The 18672-nt window shown below is 43.5% G+C and overlaps 1 protein-coding gene across 1 annotated transcript in view; it reads right to left on the bottom strand.

The window, feature by feature from the left end:
- LOC128902103 (lipoxygenase homology domain-containing protein 1-like) overlaps positions 1–18672 on the bottom strand; it is a 153412-nt gene that overhangs the window by 47095 nt on the left and 87645 nt on the right. The window contains exons 28-32 of the mRNA XM_054184480.1: positions 15001–15117; positions 10383–10545; positions 7284–7438; positions 5658–5867; positions 4108–4231 (exon numbers count right to left, since the gene is read on the bottom strand). Coding sequence (XP_054040455.1) covers positions 4108–4231; positions 5658–5867; positions 7284–7438; positions 10383–10545; positions 15001–15117 — 769 coding nt within the window. The remainder of the gene's footprint in view (positions 1–4107; positions 4232–5657; positions 5868–7283; positions 7439–10382; positions 10546–15000; positions 15118–18672) is intronic.

The following is an 18672-nucleotide window of genomic DNA, read 5'->3' as shown; positions in this document are numbered from 1 at the left end:
AAAGGATTGCTGTGATCGATGGGGCTGCTCAGGGTTTCAGCATCCCTTTGCAAATCCAGGCAAACTAGGAATAAAGGTAGGTCACACAATATTTTTATATATTGCATAGTAATAGCAATTCAGAGAAAACCCTTCAGGCCAAGGCTTGGGACTTAGCAGGTTTTTCTGTGGTTTTCAGAAATTTCAGTTCAGCTGTTAAAAGGGAGGAAGTGCCAGACTGCTTTTCAAGTGCTTTCCAAAAGCTCATTTGGGTAAGCCGAGCGGGTGGTGCAGAATTAGACGCTGAATACTCGTTTGATTTCTCAGAACATTTGTGCAGAGCTGTTCAAACCGTTCTGACAAGACTCGGAGCTCTGAAACTTGCCTCGTCACAGACCTGAAACTCAGCGTGGCTTCATCATCGCTCTTTTGATTTAAAAAAAAAAAAAAAAAAGTTTATAAACCTTGGCAAAAAACGGTTGGCTTTCAAATCATCCGGAATTGACATCTAATTTTGCTTTATGATAACTAACAACATTTTTGGGGTGGGGGTTGCACTAGGAGCTCACATCAAGCCCAGAATGTGTGTGCAATATCAGGGAAGGCATGAATTCATGCTGACCAAATCTGTTCTTACCTCTGGAGACAGAGCAGAACCCAAAGAGATTCATTGAGCCCCAGTCTGAGGATTTTGTGTACCAGCACAACACGAACTGAAGATTAGGCAAGACTTTTTCTCCCCTTTCTGATATAATTTACATTTCAGTGTGCACATCAGCATAATGATATGCAGTGCATTCTTCACAAAATAACCATTGGAGCTGCTGCTATTAGCAGGAGAAAGGGTTTAGCTGTAGGCAAGACAGATTTTATAAAAATATGTTGAGGCGTCATGCTTAGAACAGCTCCAGACTCCTCTTTTAAATAAAATATATTTTGAATGGGGGCAAAATTTTCTTTCATACGGTTTTTACCCTGTTCTCCTGTGACAGACTAAGTTCACAGAAGTACCAGCATTTTCAACCGATGTTGCATCCTCAAGCAAAGTACTTGAAACACCTACATGAAAAATGAGAACTGTGAGAAATTGTTATCATTTCCCACTTTAAATAATGGATACAGAGACATAGAGTAGCTTGCTGCCAGGCGGCAGGAAACACTATTTGCTGTTCTTTCCTTTAAAAACTAGAAAAATGATCCTTTAGTGTGTTTATCTCACCTCTTCATTGTCTCCCTCTTTCTCTGGGACTCCATAGTTCTACTTCTTCAAACATGGGAGAATGCAAAACCCAGGGTAGGTGGCCACAGCAGGACACCACAGGTCCTCCAGGCCACGTCCCTTTGCCCCCTGCTTCCTGGAGTCCCTGCTCAGAGTTCAGGCTGTTTGAGGGCATGTGTCCCCCTGACAGGGGGTTGGGTTTCGTTGGGATGTAGACCACATCATCTCCGGCACTGCCTTCCAGCATGGAGCAGGGTTGCCAGTTCAGATCCATGCAGGTACCTAGTCAACAGGACCTTCCTCTGTGCTCCATCCTCACACCACCTCCTGTCCCTCAAAGGTATTCACCATCTGAGCATGGCAGAGTCAGAACTGGGCTGCTCGAACTGTCGCTCCCTTTCCCAGGCACCTCCCAATACCACTTCCCTTAATCAAGTAATTAACAGATGGCCTTTTATCCATCTCAGGAGGTGGCTGTCTGGCTCACAGAGCCCATCTTATCTGACATTCCTTCAAGAGGCAGTTTCCTTAATGAGGCCATGTCACTGCAACAGAGATAGTGGTGATGACAAGCTCCAGGACTCAGAGAAGAAAGACCACCCTGGCACAATGGGGATGATGGGAACTATCCTAGCTCTGCTGGAGAGGGGTTCTCATGGGAGATGCTGATGTTTTACCCATTATTTGTGAAACTACATGGAATGCCAACGTGGCAGATGTTATCCATTGTCTCACCACAGAAGTAATATCAGAAGGAACATGGGAATCACTTATTTCTCGTTTGAGGACAATATGGGATTACAAAAGAAGGGTTGCCCCAAGACACATGGGTTGCAGAGCAGGTTAAGAAATGTCTACTTCACAACTTAAAGGCGTGGGACACGCAACCCAGGTATCACATCGCAACAAGCTACTGGGCCTCAGCTGAGCTGCAGTAATCATTTGTGAGTTCCCTTGGACCATGTCAGTGAAAGCTATCTAAAACTCCTAAGCCAAATTACATCATTTTACACTTGGCTTACCACGGAGGTTTAAGTGTAATTATTTTGCACTTGCTGTGGACTAAGCGCACGTATACAGACAGTGACTGTGACTCAGCTGCTGCCCAGTTACTTGTTACAACACAGTATCTTAACCATACATCCAAAATCTTAATCTAAAGATAAAAGACCCCATGTAGGATGACAACAAACTGTAGATGCAATTTAGATGATAAGATTTTCCTAGAACACAAGGGTGGTTAATCAAAAGGCATATAAATACAGCGAAAAAAGCCTGTGTGGTAATGGAATTATAAGAAAATATCGACGGACTGGGAACGTTTTCCACAAAGGTTACTTCAGCTGATGGACATTGATCTTCCAGGCTTCCTTCACATCCAGGACAGAAATAAAACCTGCACAACATTCCCACTTCATATCAGCAGCAGCTGAGCATGACTAACCTCTCTGCAGGAAAGCTGGCCTTTCAGACACAGTCCGGCATGTTTCACTTTTTATAAGATGCAATCCAGAAACAGCTGTCTCAGGAACCAGAGCCTAAAGATGAAGCTCTGCACTGGAGCCACCAACTGTTTCCATCTGTTATTTGAGCGGAAAACTCAGTCCAGAGTTTATGGGCTCCCTATCTTTCAGCAACAGCGCTCGCAGACCCTCCTCCCCTGCCCAGTTATAAGACAGACCACTTTCTAGAAAAGAACAAACTCACCTGAGCCCTCTCAGTCGAAGTTTGTTTTCTGAGAGCCGAGAGACCTATCTGTGCTCTTGCTCAGCCCCCCGTATCCCACTCTCCTCCCAACCCAACAGCTGCTGTGATGCAGCTACATGTTGTAAGGAAAAAAAACCTGGAGGGTTCTAAAATAAACCATTTAAATTCATATTAAACAAATATCCTTGGTGATGAGGCACTACTAGCTTGATCCTGAAAAAGGGAGATGGCTTAAGCATGACAAATAAAGTCTCAGGAAATTCAAAGCTTTCTTTAGTAATTCAGATCCAATACGCTACATGAAACATCATCTTGAGTAGGTCAAAGAGATATAGGAGCAAAACCAGAACTGATATCAGCAACAAAAGTTACTTTAAGGAATCATGTGGAAAAGAACCTCTGACAATCCAAGGGAGGCTCTTTTGGTGATAGCGTGTCTGACTACGGTCCTTCTCACTGCAAAGGGCTTTGGATCCTTTGAAGGACATTTCAGACAAAATTATACAAAACTTGCATAAATTCTTCCCTTAACTCTATCATACCCCAGCGCTCAGAGGGTACTGTCACTTCTCCCCACTCTGAAGTGCTGTCTGCAATGAAGCTGGTGGAGGAGGAGGAAGAGGGAGTATGATTCTTCAGGTCCGTGGGTTTCTTTCTGGGGAACCCCTATGTATGATGTTGACCAGCTCCTTTTCCACATTGGGTGGTGTGGATACACTCATCTGACTTTAGGCAACATGATTTGGGTATTGCAGCTGGCTGGGGGGCCCCTGTGCCTTTCACCTCACCACAATAGAAAAGAGCGTCCCCTTGAATACCCACCCACCTAACGATATTGTCACATTGTCCAAAGCACCACACTGCCTGGAGAACGTACGTCTGCTGACAATGGAGAAGTTAATTCTGACAAGCTACAGCATCACCAATTTCCACAGGAGAGAAAGAAGAGGGTTGGAAACACTGAAGTTGATATGAACTTCATGGCTTATTTCACTGTTAGGGTCGGAGAGGTACAAGAAAAGCAACAAACACAGAAACACAAGCACCGTTCCAGCCTTTCCCAAAGCGGTCACAACACAAGGCGAAGAGAAGCAATTTGCTGTTCTGCCTCTCCTTGCTCTTCACCAGGACGAATGCAACCTCTCAAGCACTGAAAGCCAAGAGCACATGCATGCATGCAACCAAACACGGCGCTCGCTCACGTGATCCTTCTTCTGCTGCCTTGACCAAGCTGGATTTTTTCTTCTCCTTTAGGTTTGCATTGCTATCCTGACTCGACAGGCTGAGAGACGAGCCATCCAGGCTGTTTCGCTCACCATCATAGCTCTAGTTGGAAGGCACGTATGGGAAGGTAATGAGGTTGGGTGCTCAAGTGTCGTCAGCTCTTCCTAAGTGCCTCCAAGAACATGAGAAGAAATCCCTGTAGTTCCCCAGGTAGCTTTTTGTTCAGTGTAGCTCAAATAAATGTGGCTTGTGATTTACTGCAGGTCATTCATTTACTTCATTGGTAACCTTGACAGGCCATTTTGGATGCGTGTTATAATAAAAGAAAATATAGTGGACCTAATGGACTTTAATAGTGTGTTGTAACTTTCCTCTACTACCTGTGCGAGCAATAGCCACAGAAAATTCAGATGAGTGGGACAGTGCCGGATTTGCTTATCAAGGCACAGACTGCGGTGTCAGACTAATTAACCTATTACAGGTCAAAGCGCGTAAGAGGGAGAGTACTGCAAAGGTGAATGATACAGAACATCTATTATATTTGAGGAGTTAGTGCAGATGCATTCGGTGTCATTGTCCAATAAATGTGAGGCTCTTACCATACAGCCACGTAATTAAAAAAAGAAGAAAAGTGATTAGGTTTTCCTCATTTTGAATTAATACGAGCAACGGGGTAAGTGTGACCACAAGAATTCCTAGCATTGTCTGCTGCAATTTTATGAGGGAGCATATGGTAATACTCATCCATGGTGTAACTCTTGTTACGTCCATTCTGTTGTATTCAGGATGAGTCTGGCCCAAGTTCATTGATGATAATTTTAGTGGTAACTGTCAATTAAAATGTCACTGCATTTTGCAAAGTGGACTCCTTAAATAAAACGGACTTATAATCAGCTGCTTTATTATGCCTCACTGTATAGAAGCAAGAGGGGTCTATTAATCTTGTTTGATAATTTTAATTAGTGTATGTACCTTGAATTCCAATTAGCTATATTAGCCTGATAAAGCCACAGCAAATGTGCCAGCAGAAAGTGCATTTCACTAAAAAACATTTGGTGCTTCGAGTGGTAGCAAGGAAACTAGACTTTTTATGTTTGGCATTGGTAGAAGAAGTTGCTGAAAGATAAACCCATCCAGCCCAGCAAGGATGAAGTCAAAGGACCCAATATTTTGACCTGAGGACTTTGAATAGTGGGACCCATATCTAACCTACTTTGTGGGCACTACGAGGACAGCAGCAGGGAAATAGACTCTACTGTGCATCAGCAAGGTATTTGACTCTCAGCTGAAGAGTTTCTCTTAGGCTCCTAGATTTTCCTGTTGAAATTGCATATTAGAGAGCTAGTGATACTGGGCTAAGAGTGGCCATACCTTCGGCGCTTGTCTGAAAATCACAAATTCATTTTGGACAAGCAAAAAAGTTTAAGTCCCTAATGATGTGTCTTGGACTTCAAGCAGATATTCAATCATTTTATGTTTATTACTAGCAGGGGATTGGGATCACAGTGGGTTTGACCCGTAACCGTACCTGTTCATAAAGTGTACGCTCTATCTTTTTGTCCTCTTTCTTTTTAGAGAGCCAGCGCTCACACAGGAAAACAAACGACTCCTCCGTGGTCTCATCCAGGATCTCTACTTTTTCCAGGAACCAGTCAGGGCTGAACATGCTATTGTCGTGACGAATCTTGATCTTGTACAAAATGCCAAGGTCCACAGCCTGTATAGTAAATGTGTCCTCCTGCAGAGTGTTCAATAGCAGTAGCTTCTGTTAACGAGCTCGCAACAGATCATCTACCAGACAAAAGCAAACGGAGACTACAGAGCACAATATGTGTTTACATTCCGTCTCACGTGATGGTGTTTGGTACACTGAAACTGTTCTGCAGGGAAGTGTTTTGAAGCCTGATTCTGCTATGAGGGGAGCTGCACAAAATGTCACTTTCACAACCGATTACAATATTGAATGCCCGGAATTTTACATCCTGTTTTTTAAGTCTAAGTAAGATTTCTCTTTCTAATTGTGCTGGTTTTGGCTGGGGTAGAGTTAGTTTTCTTCATAGTAGCTAGTGTGGGGCTATGTTTTGGATTTGCGCTGGAAATAGTGTTGATAACACAGGGGTGGTTTAGCTGTTGCTGAGTGGTGCTTACACAGAGCCAAGGCCTTTTCTGCTCCTCACACCACCCCACCAGTGAGCAGGCTGGGGGTGCACAAGGAGTTGGGAGGGGACACAGCTGGGACAGCTGACCCCAGCTGACCAAAGGGATATTGCATACCATATGGCATCATGCTCAGCATATAAAGGTGGGGAAGAAGAAGGAAGGGGGGGACATTTGGAGACACAGCATTTGTCTTCCCAAGTCACTATTACGTGTGATGGAGCCCTGCTTTCCTGGAGATGGCTGAACACCTGCCTGCCCATGGGAAGCAGCGAATGAATTCCTTGCTTTGATTTACTTGCACCCACAGATTTTGCTTTACTTATTAAACTGTTTTTATCTCATCCCACAATTTTTATAACTTTTACTCTTCTGATTCTCTCCCCATCCCACTGTGGGGCAGTGAGTGAGTGGCTGTGTGGTGCTTAGTTGCTAGCTGGGGTTAAACCATGACACTAATCCAGTTAGATTTGCACGGACAACGCAGATAAAACAATTTTTGCCATCATTATATCTGAGTATGTCCATATGGGGCTGTGAATATGACTCATGGACTGAGTACAGATTACAACTTTCGGAGTTATTTTTCCAAACACAGCCATAGTTTAGGTCACATCAGTTTATCATGCTCTGCAGTGAATTGTGGTATATACTATGTACGTGCAAATCAGTTGCACAGAGGCTATGGGAATGAGAAACCTCAGGTTTTGTGCACTCTCAAATCTGCAGCTAACAATTCAAGCCAGTTTATATGGAGCAAGCTCATAATTTGTCTATCAGTGACTTCACAGAAACATCTACCCCATTTGCTGCAGTGCCGGTCGGTTGTAATACCCAGTTGACAATCCATACAAAGCACTTTAAGAGGTAATGAACATGGTAAATGGAATCAATCAATTCATCCCTCATAGGAAAACTCAGCCTATAAAGACAGTCATGGACTTGTTAGGTTAAAGACTGCGAAATGGAAAGTGTTATTAACCCATTGCATCTGTACCTTTCCTCTTTCAAACTTGTTGAAGTTTGTTTCAGATTTGCTGAGTTTTCTCTCTCCTGTGTCTCCCAGGTCTCCGTAGATATTTAGGAAAACATTAGCATCTGTTCCAGCACCGTAGATATCTCCGGTGAACACGCTGATCTTGTACGTGTGAACTGCAGAAAGAAACGGAGACGCGATTTCCCACCAGGTGAATTATCAAGGTCTATCTTGTATACTGAATTTACCTAAGAAAATGGTCCCCAAACTTTCTGCTCATCACTCAGTTCTTGTAGGTCTAAAATCCCATATGCTTTATCCTCCCAGGTTTCTGGTAAGGATCCACAGATTGGAGAATCACCGGGCTGAAACTTGCTGACCATCCTTTTCTCCATCTAATCAATGCCTGTGTACTGCTTTGATCACATAGTTCACAGTTAAAAATGCAAGGAACCATTATGGTGATTACTGGATGCAAAGTCAATAGAGGTGAGGGAACTCAGCACCTTTTCATACAGAGGCTCAAGGGACCTACATCTGAGAACAAGTGATTCAGTGTTGTGAATTCTTAATACTCCACTTTCCATAAACAAACTCCAGGGATTCAGATACGCAATTACTACCGGAGTTAATGGCATGTATCTCTATAAATTCCCCAAACAGAAAGAGAACAGGTTTGTGGGTCCTTTTGCTGAGACAATATTTAATTAAGGAAGTTTTGGAGCTGTACTGTTTAAGTACCCTTTCTCTTTAGCTTGCTCAATGACAATCCAATAAAACCTCATCAAATCTTTAGTAATGTGCTTTACTAAACCTGTTAAATACTCCTGTTTTGCTGCTCTTTTCCCAATTACATAAGGAAAACAAACAGTTACTGAAAGCATCCTCACCAGGAAAACAATTAGGGGCTGATTACCCTGGTGGCATAGGAGCCTTGGAGAATGCCTCCTTGCAAATACCAGGGCAATGCAAATGAGGAAAAGGCACAAAGTCTTAGTTAGGATTCTTCTTTGTATGTTAACAGCATCAAAGAAAATGTCTATATTGTCTTTTTCTTCTGTACCTATCTTTCCCAGTAAAACAGGGCCTATTCCGCTTCATCGTCCATGACAGATTTCCATTGATTTCCCTAAGAAATGGATCAGGATCATCACCTGAGACCATTCACCAGTCTAGGTGCAATGCCGGGTTTTCTGGTTTACCTCTCCACATTATGTCCTGCAGTGTTACAGCTTCATATTTGAGAGAAAACTGCTACATTAATAATGAAGGAGGCAATGCATATAGTCTAATTAGTCAATGAATCCCTCTTTGGTTTTTGCCTGCCGGTTCTAGAGACCTTCAGGACTGAAATGTAGTTTACTACTTGAAAGACTATCCTCAGAACACCACAACCTGATTTTCCATTGCTGTCACTTACGCTGTGTCACTGCCCAAGATGTATGAGGACTCATGGAGATGCAGAAGATAAAATTCCCATCCCAGATATTTTATATCTAAAGCAGAAGTTCCCAAACTCTGGCCCTAGCTCCCAGCCAAAAGAAACCTTCAGTTATCCAAAAATCCTGTTCCATAGATTGTAAAACTTGTTTTAAGGCTTTTCCGTTAGAAGGAAAAAATGAGTCATCCAGGTTAGTTAACACATGGTAACTAATGCAAGGCAAAGCAACAGAAGTTAGTAAGTTAAAGAAAATGTCATGCAGGCATCTAGCAGCCATGCCACTGACTAATTGGTATTAAAACTCTCTTTGCCTCTGCGGGAAAAAAATCTCCCATGAGCTACCATGTAGTTCCTAACAGGAGGAAAGAGCACAACTCTCTCCTCTAAGGGCACAGTGCAAAGGCTCCAGCCTTCCTTACAGCAAGGCACCTCTTCCCTTGGCGATGGAAAACACAATAGATATAAATCCCACCCTGATAATGGTGCACTGTAAATGCAAATCAGACTCTGAGAGAAAAGAAACAGGGAGAGAAATTATTTTCTCTGTTGAATCATCTTGTTGCCAGATGTAAAAACCAAGGATGAAAATGGCATCTGAATTCAGTTTGCTCTGCTGAGGAGGTAGGGAGGTTCACGACTTCTCTCAAGGGCAGAAGGAGCTTGGGTGGGAAAAGGAGTCCTAGAGGAAAAAGAGTTAGGAACAGCTGGGCATACAAAGAATCAACAAGTTTAGGATGAAACTTCCGTTCTTAGAACCACAGAATCATAGAATTGTTTAGGTTGGAAGGACCTTTCAGATCATCGAGTCCAACCATCAGCCTAACACTGACAAAACCACCACCAAACCATGTCGCTCAGCACCAAGTCCACACATCTCTTAAATACCTCCAGGGATGGTGACTCAACCACTGCCCTGGGCAGCCTGTTCCAATGTTTAAGAACCCTTTTGTTGAAGAAATTTTTCCTAATATCCATCCTAAACCTCTCCTGGCACAATTTGAGGCCTTTTCCTCTTGTCCTATCTCCTGTTCCTTGGGAGCAGAGACCGACCCCCCCTGGCTACATCCTCCTTTCAGGGAGTTGTAGAGAGCGAGGAGGTCTCCTCTCAGCCTCCCTTTCTCCAGGTTCTTGTTCAGTTGCTTCGGTCACCAGGAGGGCCAAGCACTGAATGTGAACGCTTTATAAGATGGGCTTAGAGCTGCATAAGTATTTATTCTCCTCCCCAGAGACACTTTAATGAGGTGACGGTGGCTGCCTACAACCAAATTTTTAGAGGATGTCCATATGTACCTGAAGAGCAGCAGGAAAAAAAACTTTGACAGTAAAGAGGAGCATAAATCAGACTGGTAGGGTAGGAAGGGAAGGTGAAGTTGGGCAAAGAAGTAAAGATGTTTGCAGAGCCTGGAAGACAAGATGGAAGAATTTTGTTAGGCATCAGCGGAGACATGCAAACTATATCTGTGTGAAAGGGTGGCTGTGACAGTTTTGTAAATGCCCTATGGGAAAATAATGGCATTATTGCACAGAAGTGCTTCAGGTATAAAAGAGGCCAGAGAACAAGAAGGGAAAGAAATGTGAACAGTCGTATCAGCATTGCATTTGCCTGAACCACACATCCACATGTTTTATTTGAAAAAATCAGATTAATAGGTCCCTACCTACTCCTAGGACTATGTTACCTTCTAATGGGTCTTCAACTTCTTCCTCTATCTGCTTGAGTGTCCCGTCCTTCATGAGTTTTTCAGTAAAAATATCAGATGGTACCAGTTCTCTGATAATCTCGCCGTCGTCTTCAGACTTTGCAAGCCATCTTTCACATGGAAATGTGATGGTTTCTGAGCCCTGAAGTAAACAGGACAGAGATAATCTCTTCAAGACAACGTGAACACATGTCAGCATTTCTCCTTTGAAAATACTCTGACTTACAGGCGAGGATTTTTCAACTCATGTATGTATGCATGTGTATGTAGATGCAGAGCTGAAATACTGTACAGAAATATATTTCCTCCAGAAAGAGGACATCTGAGGACTCTGAGAAGAAGCACTGAAAGTGTAGAAGAGAACAGTATTCCCACTGGCTGCGTGAGACTGGCTGCAAGATCCAGTAGATCTCTGCCCTTCCCAGTTTTCGATCTTGCAAATTCCTAATCAGGACCGCACCATTCCCGCCAAAGCCGTGTTTTACTGAGACTCCACAATCCCTCTTCAATCCTTATCCAGGCAGCATTCCCTTTGAAGTCAGTAGGGTTTTTTTTTCTGAGTCAATACTTCAGGATTTTGCCCTATAATTCTGTGACTCAGGCCGGTTTCCAGGCAATTCCCATACGTGCATTAAGAGGAGAAAAACAGTGATTTAATTTTTGATCTTTTGTTTTTATTTCACTTTGGTGGAAACAAATATGATTTCTATCATCAAACAAACAAAAACAATAGAACATGTGTTTTCCACTTGGTAAACAAAATCAATCCCAGACTACTCATTAAGAACAGACTCCTGTGAGGCCTCCAAGATGGTAAGAGGCAGGCGGCTTTCTGAGTCCTGGGCACCCCAGGCTATGTCTCCATAAAGAAAGGGGCATGAGCCATCATGCAACTTGCAGAGCCCACAGATGAACTGAAGAAAAAAAAAAAAAAGTTAGTTTTAATCTCACAGTAACTAAATAAAGGAAGAAAAAGACGGCACTGTCCTTAATGTCAGCTTCATCATTTCTCTCCCAAGTATCACAGGGGCTTTCTTTCTGCTGCTTCCAGGACTCTGTGTGCCACCACTTTCATGTATAACTTAGACATTAATATTGTCCACCTTAATTACTCTCATGTAATTATTTACCAAAGCAATACAGTGTCCTTTCCTCATGATTTTTACTACTTAAATGGCAAAATACTAATACATCGTGAAAGAAGGAAATTGCTCTCACTGTAGCAATATTGAATATAGTTATCGCTGTGTACTGCAGCACTGTTCTGCCCTAAGCTGCCGGATACTGCCCTCCCTGACGCCGTCACCGGGGAGGAACAGGTTCTGCACCTACCATCAGAGGTGCACTCCAGTCACGGCTAACCTGGAATGAGTCACGGCTAACCTGGAATGAACAGGTTATCGTCCCACCGTGCACAGATCACAGACAAGCTGATCTGCAGGAGCCAAACCCCTCCAAGGATCTTGTGTGATCCAGTGTCTTCGGTCTGCAGCAGAACCATCCTTCGAACCCACATAGCACAAACCTTCTGCTGTCAATAAAACACCATTTCTCCTCCTCTTCGCTGCTCCCTGCGGTGCTGCTGTTTTACCCCAGGCTTGCAACACTTAACTCCATAAGGCGGTTTGGAGCATGACTTGTACAACACAGTGTGAAACAAAACCTGCAGCACTTTAGATCACAGAATCATAGAATCACAGAATGGTTTGGGTTGGAAGAGACCTTAAAGACCACCTCGTTCCAACCCCCCTGCCCTGGGCAGGGACACCTCCCACCACACCAGGTTGCTCCAAGCCCCGGCCAACCTGGCCTTGAACCCCTCCAGGGATGGGGCAGCCACAGCTTCTCTGGGCAACCTGGGCCAGGGGCTCACCATCCTCAGAGTGAAAAATTTCTTCCTAATATCTAAGCTAAACCTCCTCTGTCCCAGTTTGAAGCCATTACCCCTCATCCTATCACTACATGCCCTTGCAAAAAGTCCCTCTCCAGACGATTTCAAGTATTTTACTTTCAAGTGTTATTTGTGCTGTACAAGCAAAACACAGCACCTAATGATTGGCCACATGCCTATTTCTGCCTCCTCACTTCTGCCCGGGCTGTCTGACCACGTAACCTGTATAATCTCACTGTAGCTGAGCCGATTAATAGTGCTTATCAACCCCACCTACGTTCTGGGAAGAGAGGGCTCTCCAGAACGATGCTTCCGTGCTGAAACTCTCTCCTCCCGGCAGAGATCCCACTTCAATCATGTCTCTCGCTGAAGCTTTTAACTGCTCCTAAACATTCATAATGTTGTCTGTACGTGTCATTGATATGAACACTGTTTATTTGGTAATAGGATGTCTAGGGACTTGAGTGCCTGCACAGCGGGGCATAATATGCAGTTACCGCAAGAGTTAATTGTATCATTATTGTTAATCACCATGTCATTGCCACAGTTTTTATTGGAGTTTCCTTGTTAGTGATTGCATTAAGTGACGTAAAGTGCACTATTTTATGTTACCCATGGCAAAATCCTCTTGCAACTCCTAACAGAATTTGTTTCATTAGAGTCTGAGTCTGGCCCTAAGCTGAAGCAGGGGAAGACAGTGTGCTAAAAGTCAGTGCTTTGCCCTTCTCCGAGTTGTAACAAATGAAATATAATTATCAGATATAATTGGCGTGCCAAGACAGAGCTTTATTGGCATGCAACAATCCTAGTTGCCTACCCAAGTGCTTTCAATTTAATCTGAAAAGTTACTGACCTCATTTTTCTTTTGCAGCATTACAGTTACATCTAGACACATCTTAGCAGTCTGATCAGGTAGCACAGCTTTTAGAAGCGTTGGCAGCATATTGCTATCCTGTGGCAGGTCATAATATCCTGCGGCTGATCAGCGGCATCATGCAGTGCTCTACTTTCTTCTTTTTTCCCATGCCATAATCAAAAGATCAGCAGAATTGTAAATCTCTCCGTTTTTAAGTTGTTCATGGTTTTCCTCCCTTCCTCCACCTTCCTGGGTTTCTCGCTGCCTGTCCTTCAAAGCTGCTGTAATGACTGCAGGGGGCACAGCCCCGAGACCCTTTCTAGGCTAATGGAAGAGTACCCAACATGGAGCTCTCGGGAGCTCCCCAAAGTGCTCCCAAAGTTAAGGGTAGATGTAGAAAGAGGCAGCTCAGGAATCTCTTTTCCCTTGGTTTCCATACCTTTGTGCATCCCTCTCTTCATCTTCCCTAGTCTATGACCAATAACAATATCTCTCAAAACAACGTCATCTTGTTCATTAACTTAATGAAGCTGTATGAGGCAAGGGTTGGTCAATACACAGATAGAGGGTCTGAAAATAAGAGACTGACAAAAAGACGATAACGAGAAACAAGCAAAAGGCTTGTGAAGAGGCTTGTACAGGAGGGTACAGGCTTGAGCATGATGAGGAAGGTTCAAGGCAGGCCTTTGATTTATCATGAGGCAAAGAGACGAAAACATATCCTGGAAATTTTGAAGGAGGAAGCAAGATGAGAAGTAGGTTCACCATGACTGAGCAAGCTGTGTTTACACCAACACTTGATATTAGAAGTCAATTCAGGAGGGGGAAGACCTGAGCATTGAGGTGGAGATGAAAGCTGACATCCCTTCAGAATAAGTGGAGAAAGGACAAGAGCTACTGCTCCAATTCTGAACTGATCCTGAAGAGGTAATCTTCTTCTGATCTTCCCTGCAGCCACACTCATTCCTGTTCCTACAACCAGCATGGCTGAGGAACAGTTTCTTATGTGGACAAGATCAAGATGACCAAGCTGGCTGCAGTGCCTTAATCCTGTTGACATGAGCAACCAAAAGTCCTAGGACCTACTTGATGGTTTTTATATGAGAGAGACTTGCACTGACAGGCATTTTTCATGTCTTAATTGTACTGGCTCCCTGCATTTATTCTTCCAGAATTAAGAGACTGATGAAGTGATTTCTTGTCTATGTTTAGCAACAATCCATTTTATTTTAAAATGGTACACCCACTTCCTTCCCTGTGATTGTTCAAAACAAAACTACACATGAAAATACGAAACTTTGGCCTCTCATGTCACCCAAACCCACCATTATCTAAGTTAGCCTTGGGCACTCTGGTGCAGTGCAGCACAGGGACATCTGCTCAGCCCTGTAATTCTTAGAAATGGGTACAAACTCCGTAATTTCCCCTCTCAGTCCAGCAAGCAAGTCATGACAATGTTGCCTCCAAACCCAGCAGGCAGATTCCTCCTTCACACAAAAGATAAAGGGTTGCAAAGGCCTCCAAAAGGTTGAGGAGCAACACCACTGCTTTGCTCCCCTCCACTGCCAGGAGGAAATAACTCTATTCTAGTCAAAAGGTACAACGAGAACAGCATTTTTTAAAAAGCATTGATTGCAGAGTCTTATAGTCAACATTTGAAGAATAAAACATGGTAATACATGTTTGTTGTCCCCAGGTCCCCAAGCTCTAGCAAGTTCATTAGTGTGCATTGTTCTTTAGGGAGTAATTTTTCACTGTTAATCACAATTTGTATACAGAAGATGCGCTTTGGGAAATGGAAGCGGCTGCTAATGGAAACATATTGCAGAGTGCTGGGATTCGTAGCATACCTTTCCATTTGGCAACAGTCTCCGAATGGCCACACGGTCCAGATGCCATCCCGAGTTCAGTCCTCCACCCTTGTGTCCTATGCGAATCTTTTCAATAATGTCACCAACATCCTCCAGCTACAGAAAAATGACCAAAAAAAATAGCATGAACAACAGGTGGCTTTTGAGACACCACCTCTTTAGCTTCTTCCCTATTTTTCCAGTCTGTATGAAGTCCCACAGGAGCAACTATTAGTGTTGATGCCAATTACACCCTAACTTGCATTTTGGCTAAAGGGTTTCCCTGAACTTCTGTTCCAAAAATTGAAAGAATCTGGCTCTACACAAATTACCCACCATATGAGATAGATTTTGTTGCGCAGCAGCAATCCTGCATCTCAGGCTTCTCTGTATGAGTGGGAATTAAGGTAATTTTTTAGAAATTGCAATGCTGCTGCATCTTAAATTGTTCTTTTGATATCCCTTTCCTTTTTAAACACTTATGTGCATTCTTATAACGCTGCAAGAATAGCTTTGAGGTCAAAATACAGTATTAACTGCCTGGCTTTTTATATTATTTCTCTCCTGTTCCTCTACAGCATCCCAATGCTATTCTGAGCAAGTCAACAGGATCACTATCTTACGAAGCAGTTACTGGGTTTTTATGCCTCACCTTACTATTTGAGTGATTTGTTACTAGTTCATTACTCTTAAGTCACCTTTCTTCCAAAGGCTTGGACAGGAAAAATGATATTTGCTCCTAAGTTCCCGGTAGCTTTTGGTTATTTCAGTGCAAGCGTTTATATAGTTGGCCTTTAAAAAAACAAGGCTGGCTGCAAACCTCCGTTTCATCAGGAGAAGCACACTGAGCTGTCTCTCTGTCCACAGGGTCTTGGAGTCTTTTTTTCCTGGAAACATGAGGAAACTGAACATCTCAATTTGCACCACTGGAGACTACTCCCTTCTCTTCCTAGCTGACAGGATTGCCCCATACCAAAGCAAAGACATTCACAATTTTAGGAGACTCCCCAACTCAGTAAGACTGACTGCACTATTCAAGGAGTTCACACTCCGAACAAATGGGGTTTGACTTCACCAGCCCTGTCCAGACTTTAGACAGCATAAGCATCATTGCGAAATAATAAAACGATCCAAGCTCATTTCTAAAGCTCATGCATGCACACAAGTATACACCAGGGGGAAATTATTTTCTCCTCTTTTGTCCTGTCCAAATACTCATCTTTCAATGAGGCTTTTAGTCAATACATAGCAATAAAGTGTCGCTGGGCCAGTAAAGATCCGTGTTAAAGAAGTGGTCTGTACCCTGCTGTAGGCATCTCCAGTAAATCATCACTTGGGACCATAGCTGAGACCAGTCTCTAATCTTTTTTGTCTCTTTTGTAAAATACAAAATGGTAAGGGCACTTAAAAACACTAAAACAAACGGGCAATTCTCAGTTGGTGTTTCCTGAGATCCCCAAATGTTTTTTAAGGTCTGCTGAAGTCCAAATTATGGCTGTACACAAGTAGGTGAAAGAAGAATATATTTTGCTTCATCCCCGCCTCCTGCAGCAAGAGGAACTGGTGAAGAGAGAATGAAGTTTGGGGACAGGTTAATATGATGTAAATCTGGAGAACAAACTGCATTTTCACTCACTTCCTTTAGGAAAAGCACTGATGCTTCAGATTCTACCAAACCTAAAATAAATCTTACGGAATAGAGAAATAACAATAACACTCAGTTTAAGATTTATACCTATGGATTAATGGAACCTCTGTTATGAAGAACTGTGTGGAAACTCCCCCAAAATAAATCTTATTCTTTGTTTTTAAGGAATCACACTGGGGATTTATTTTATGATTCATGCCATATAACAACAATGTGGGCTGGGAGCATTTTAACTTGTTTAAAAGTTTGGTTTAAGATTTGCCTTCAATTATTTTACAAAACCAAACCAAACTCAAAACACAGAGAGGTTCTGTGGTCCTCTACAAAGTCAGTGTTGCTGTTGCATCCAGGGAGGGAAGCTGAGGACATGAGGCAGTTCCAAAAGGTACTGCCTATATATTTTTTGCCTCTCACAAATTCTCAGCAATAAGAATATATTATGAATAGGAACTGCTGAATACCGTAGATGTAAATGAGCTCACTCGTTGATGTGCACTGGTTTACTATTTGCATATAGTTGTGCAAACACTTCAGGAAATACTTCATAAGATCTTTCAAATAGTTAGCCTTGGGTATTCAAAAATCATGGAGTCTGCAGCAAAATAATGGTCTCACTGTTCCAGGATACAGAGAAAGAGAACACGATGCTTAGGTTGCCATAAAGTTAGAATAAATGAAGGGACTTTTCACCCCAAAAGTGCTATGTTAGTAATGAGCACCATGGACCAGCCCCTTCAACATAATCTGCTCAAGTAGGAACATGAAATGATGCAAAGAGACTTGAAACTCAAGGCAACTAGTTTCAGCAGTACTGCAAGCCTTTGGATCCTGTTACCTTTCAAAGTATTGCAAACTGCAAGAGAAAGCAAATATCCAAAAAAATAAGATGAGGGGAGGTGCACATATTGGATCCAGCATGCATGGACACTGATAGCTTCTCTTTCATAGAATCATAGAATGGCTTGGGTTGAGAGGGACCTTAAAGGTCATCCAGTGCCACCCCCCTGCCATGGGCAGGGACACCTCCCACCAGACCAGGTTGCTCCAAGCCCCATCCAGCCTGGCCTTGAACCCCTCCAGGGATGGGGCAGCCACAGCTTCTCTGGGCAACCTGGGCCAGGGGCTCACCACCCTCACAGCAAACAATTTCTTCCCAATATCTCATCTAAATCTCCCCTCTTCCAGTTTGAGGCCGTTACCCTATGTCCTATCATTACACTCCCTGATAAAGAGTCCCTCCCCATCCTTCCTGTAGGCCCCCTTTAGGTACTGAAAGGCTGCTATAAGGTCTCCCCAGAGCCTTCTCTTCTCCAGGCTGAACAATCCCAACTCTCTCAGCCTGTCCTCACAGCAGAGGGGCTCCAGCCCTCTGATCATCTTCATGGCCCTCCGCTGCACCCACTCCAACAGGTCCATGTCCTTCCTGTGTCGAGGACTCCAAAGCTGGATGCAGTGCTCCAGGTGGGGTCTCACCAGACTGGAGTACAGGGGCAGAATCACCTCCCTCGACCTGCTGCCCACACTTCTTCTGATGCAGCCCAGGATGCGGTTGGCTTTCTGGGCTGCCAGCACACATTGCTGGCTCGTGTTGAGCTTCTCGTCCACCAGCACTCCCAAGTCCTTCTCCTCAGGGCTGCTCTCAAGCCATTTACCAAGTATGGTCTAGGAAATGGAAGATGTAAAGACCTTCCAAAGTGTCTCTCAACTTTACCTAGAAGGGCAAGGTTCCATATGTATGTATTGGTACATCTCAGCTCCATGACGAAATTGCATCAGCCTTTACAAGGCTCAACATGGGCCACAGGGACACTGCATGTTGATACCTTTGAGCTGCTACTAAGTGGAGGTCAGAGAGAAAAGATTTGATCCAGTCCACAGTAAGTCTGTTGCAGAACAGAGCTCTGAACCCACATTCTTCGAGTAAAAGAGCTGAATAGCTTTCCCTAAAAGAGGAAAAGTTCCCACTTCATTCCATTTTCTCTTCTTAATCCCCGTAGGGCAACCTAAGATGACAGCAAGCGTCT

Source organism: Rissa tridactyla, chromosome W (assembly GCF_028500815.1).
Source record: "Rissa tridactyla isolate bRisTri1 chromosome W, bRisTri1.patW.cur.20221130, whole genome shotgun sequence".
NCBI classification, from domain to species: domain Eukaryota; kingdom Metazoa; phylum Chordata; class Aves; order Charadriiformes; family Laridae; genus Rissa; species Rissa tridactyla.
This window is presented reverse-complemented; position numbering and strand designations above follow the sequence as displayed.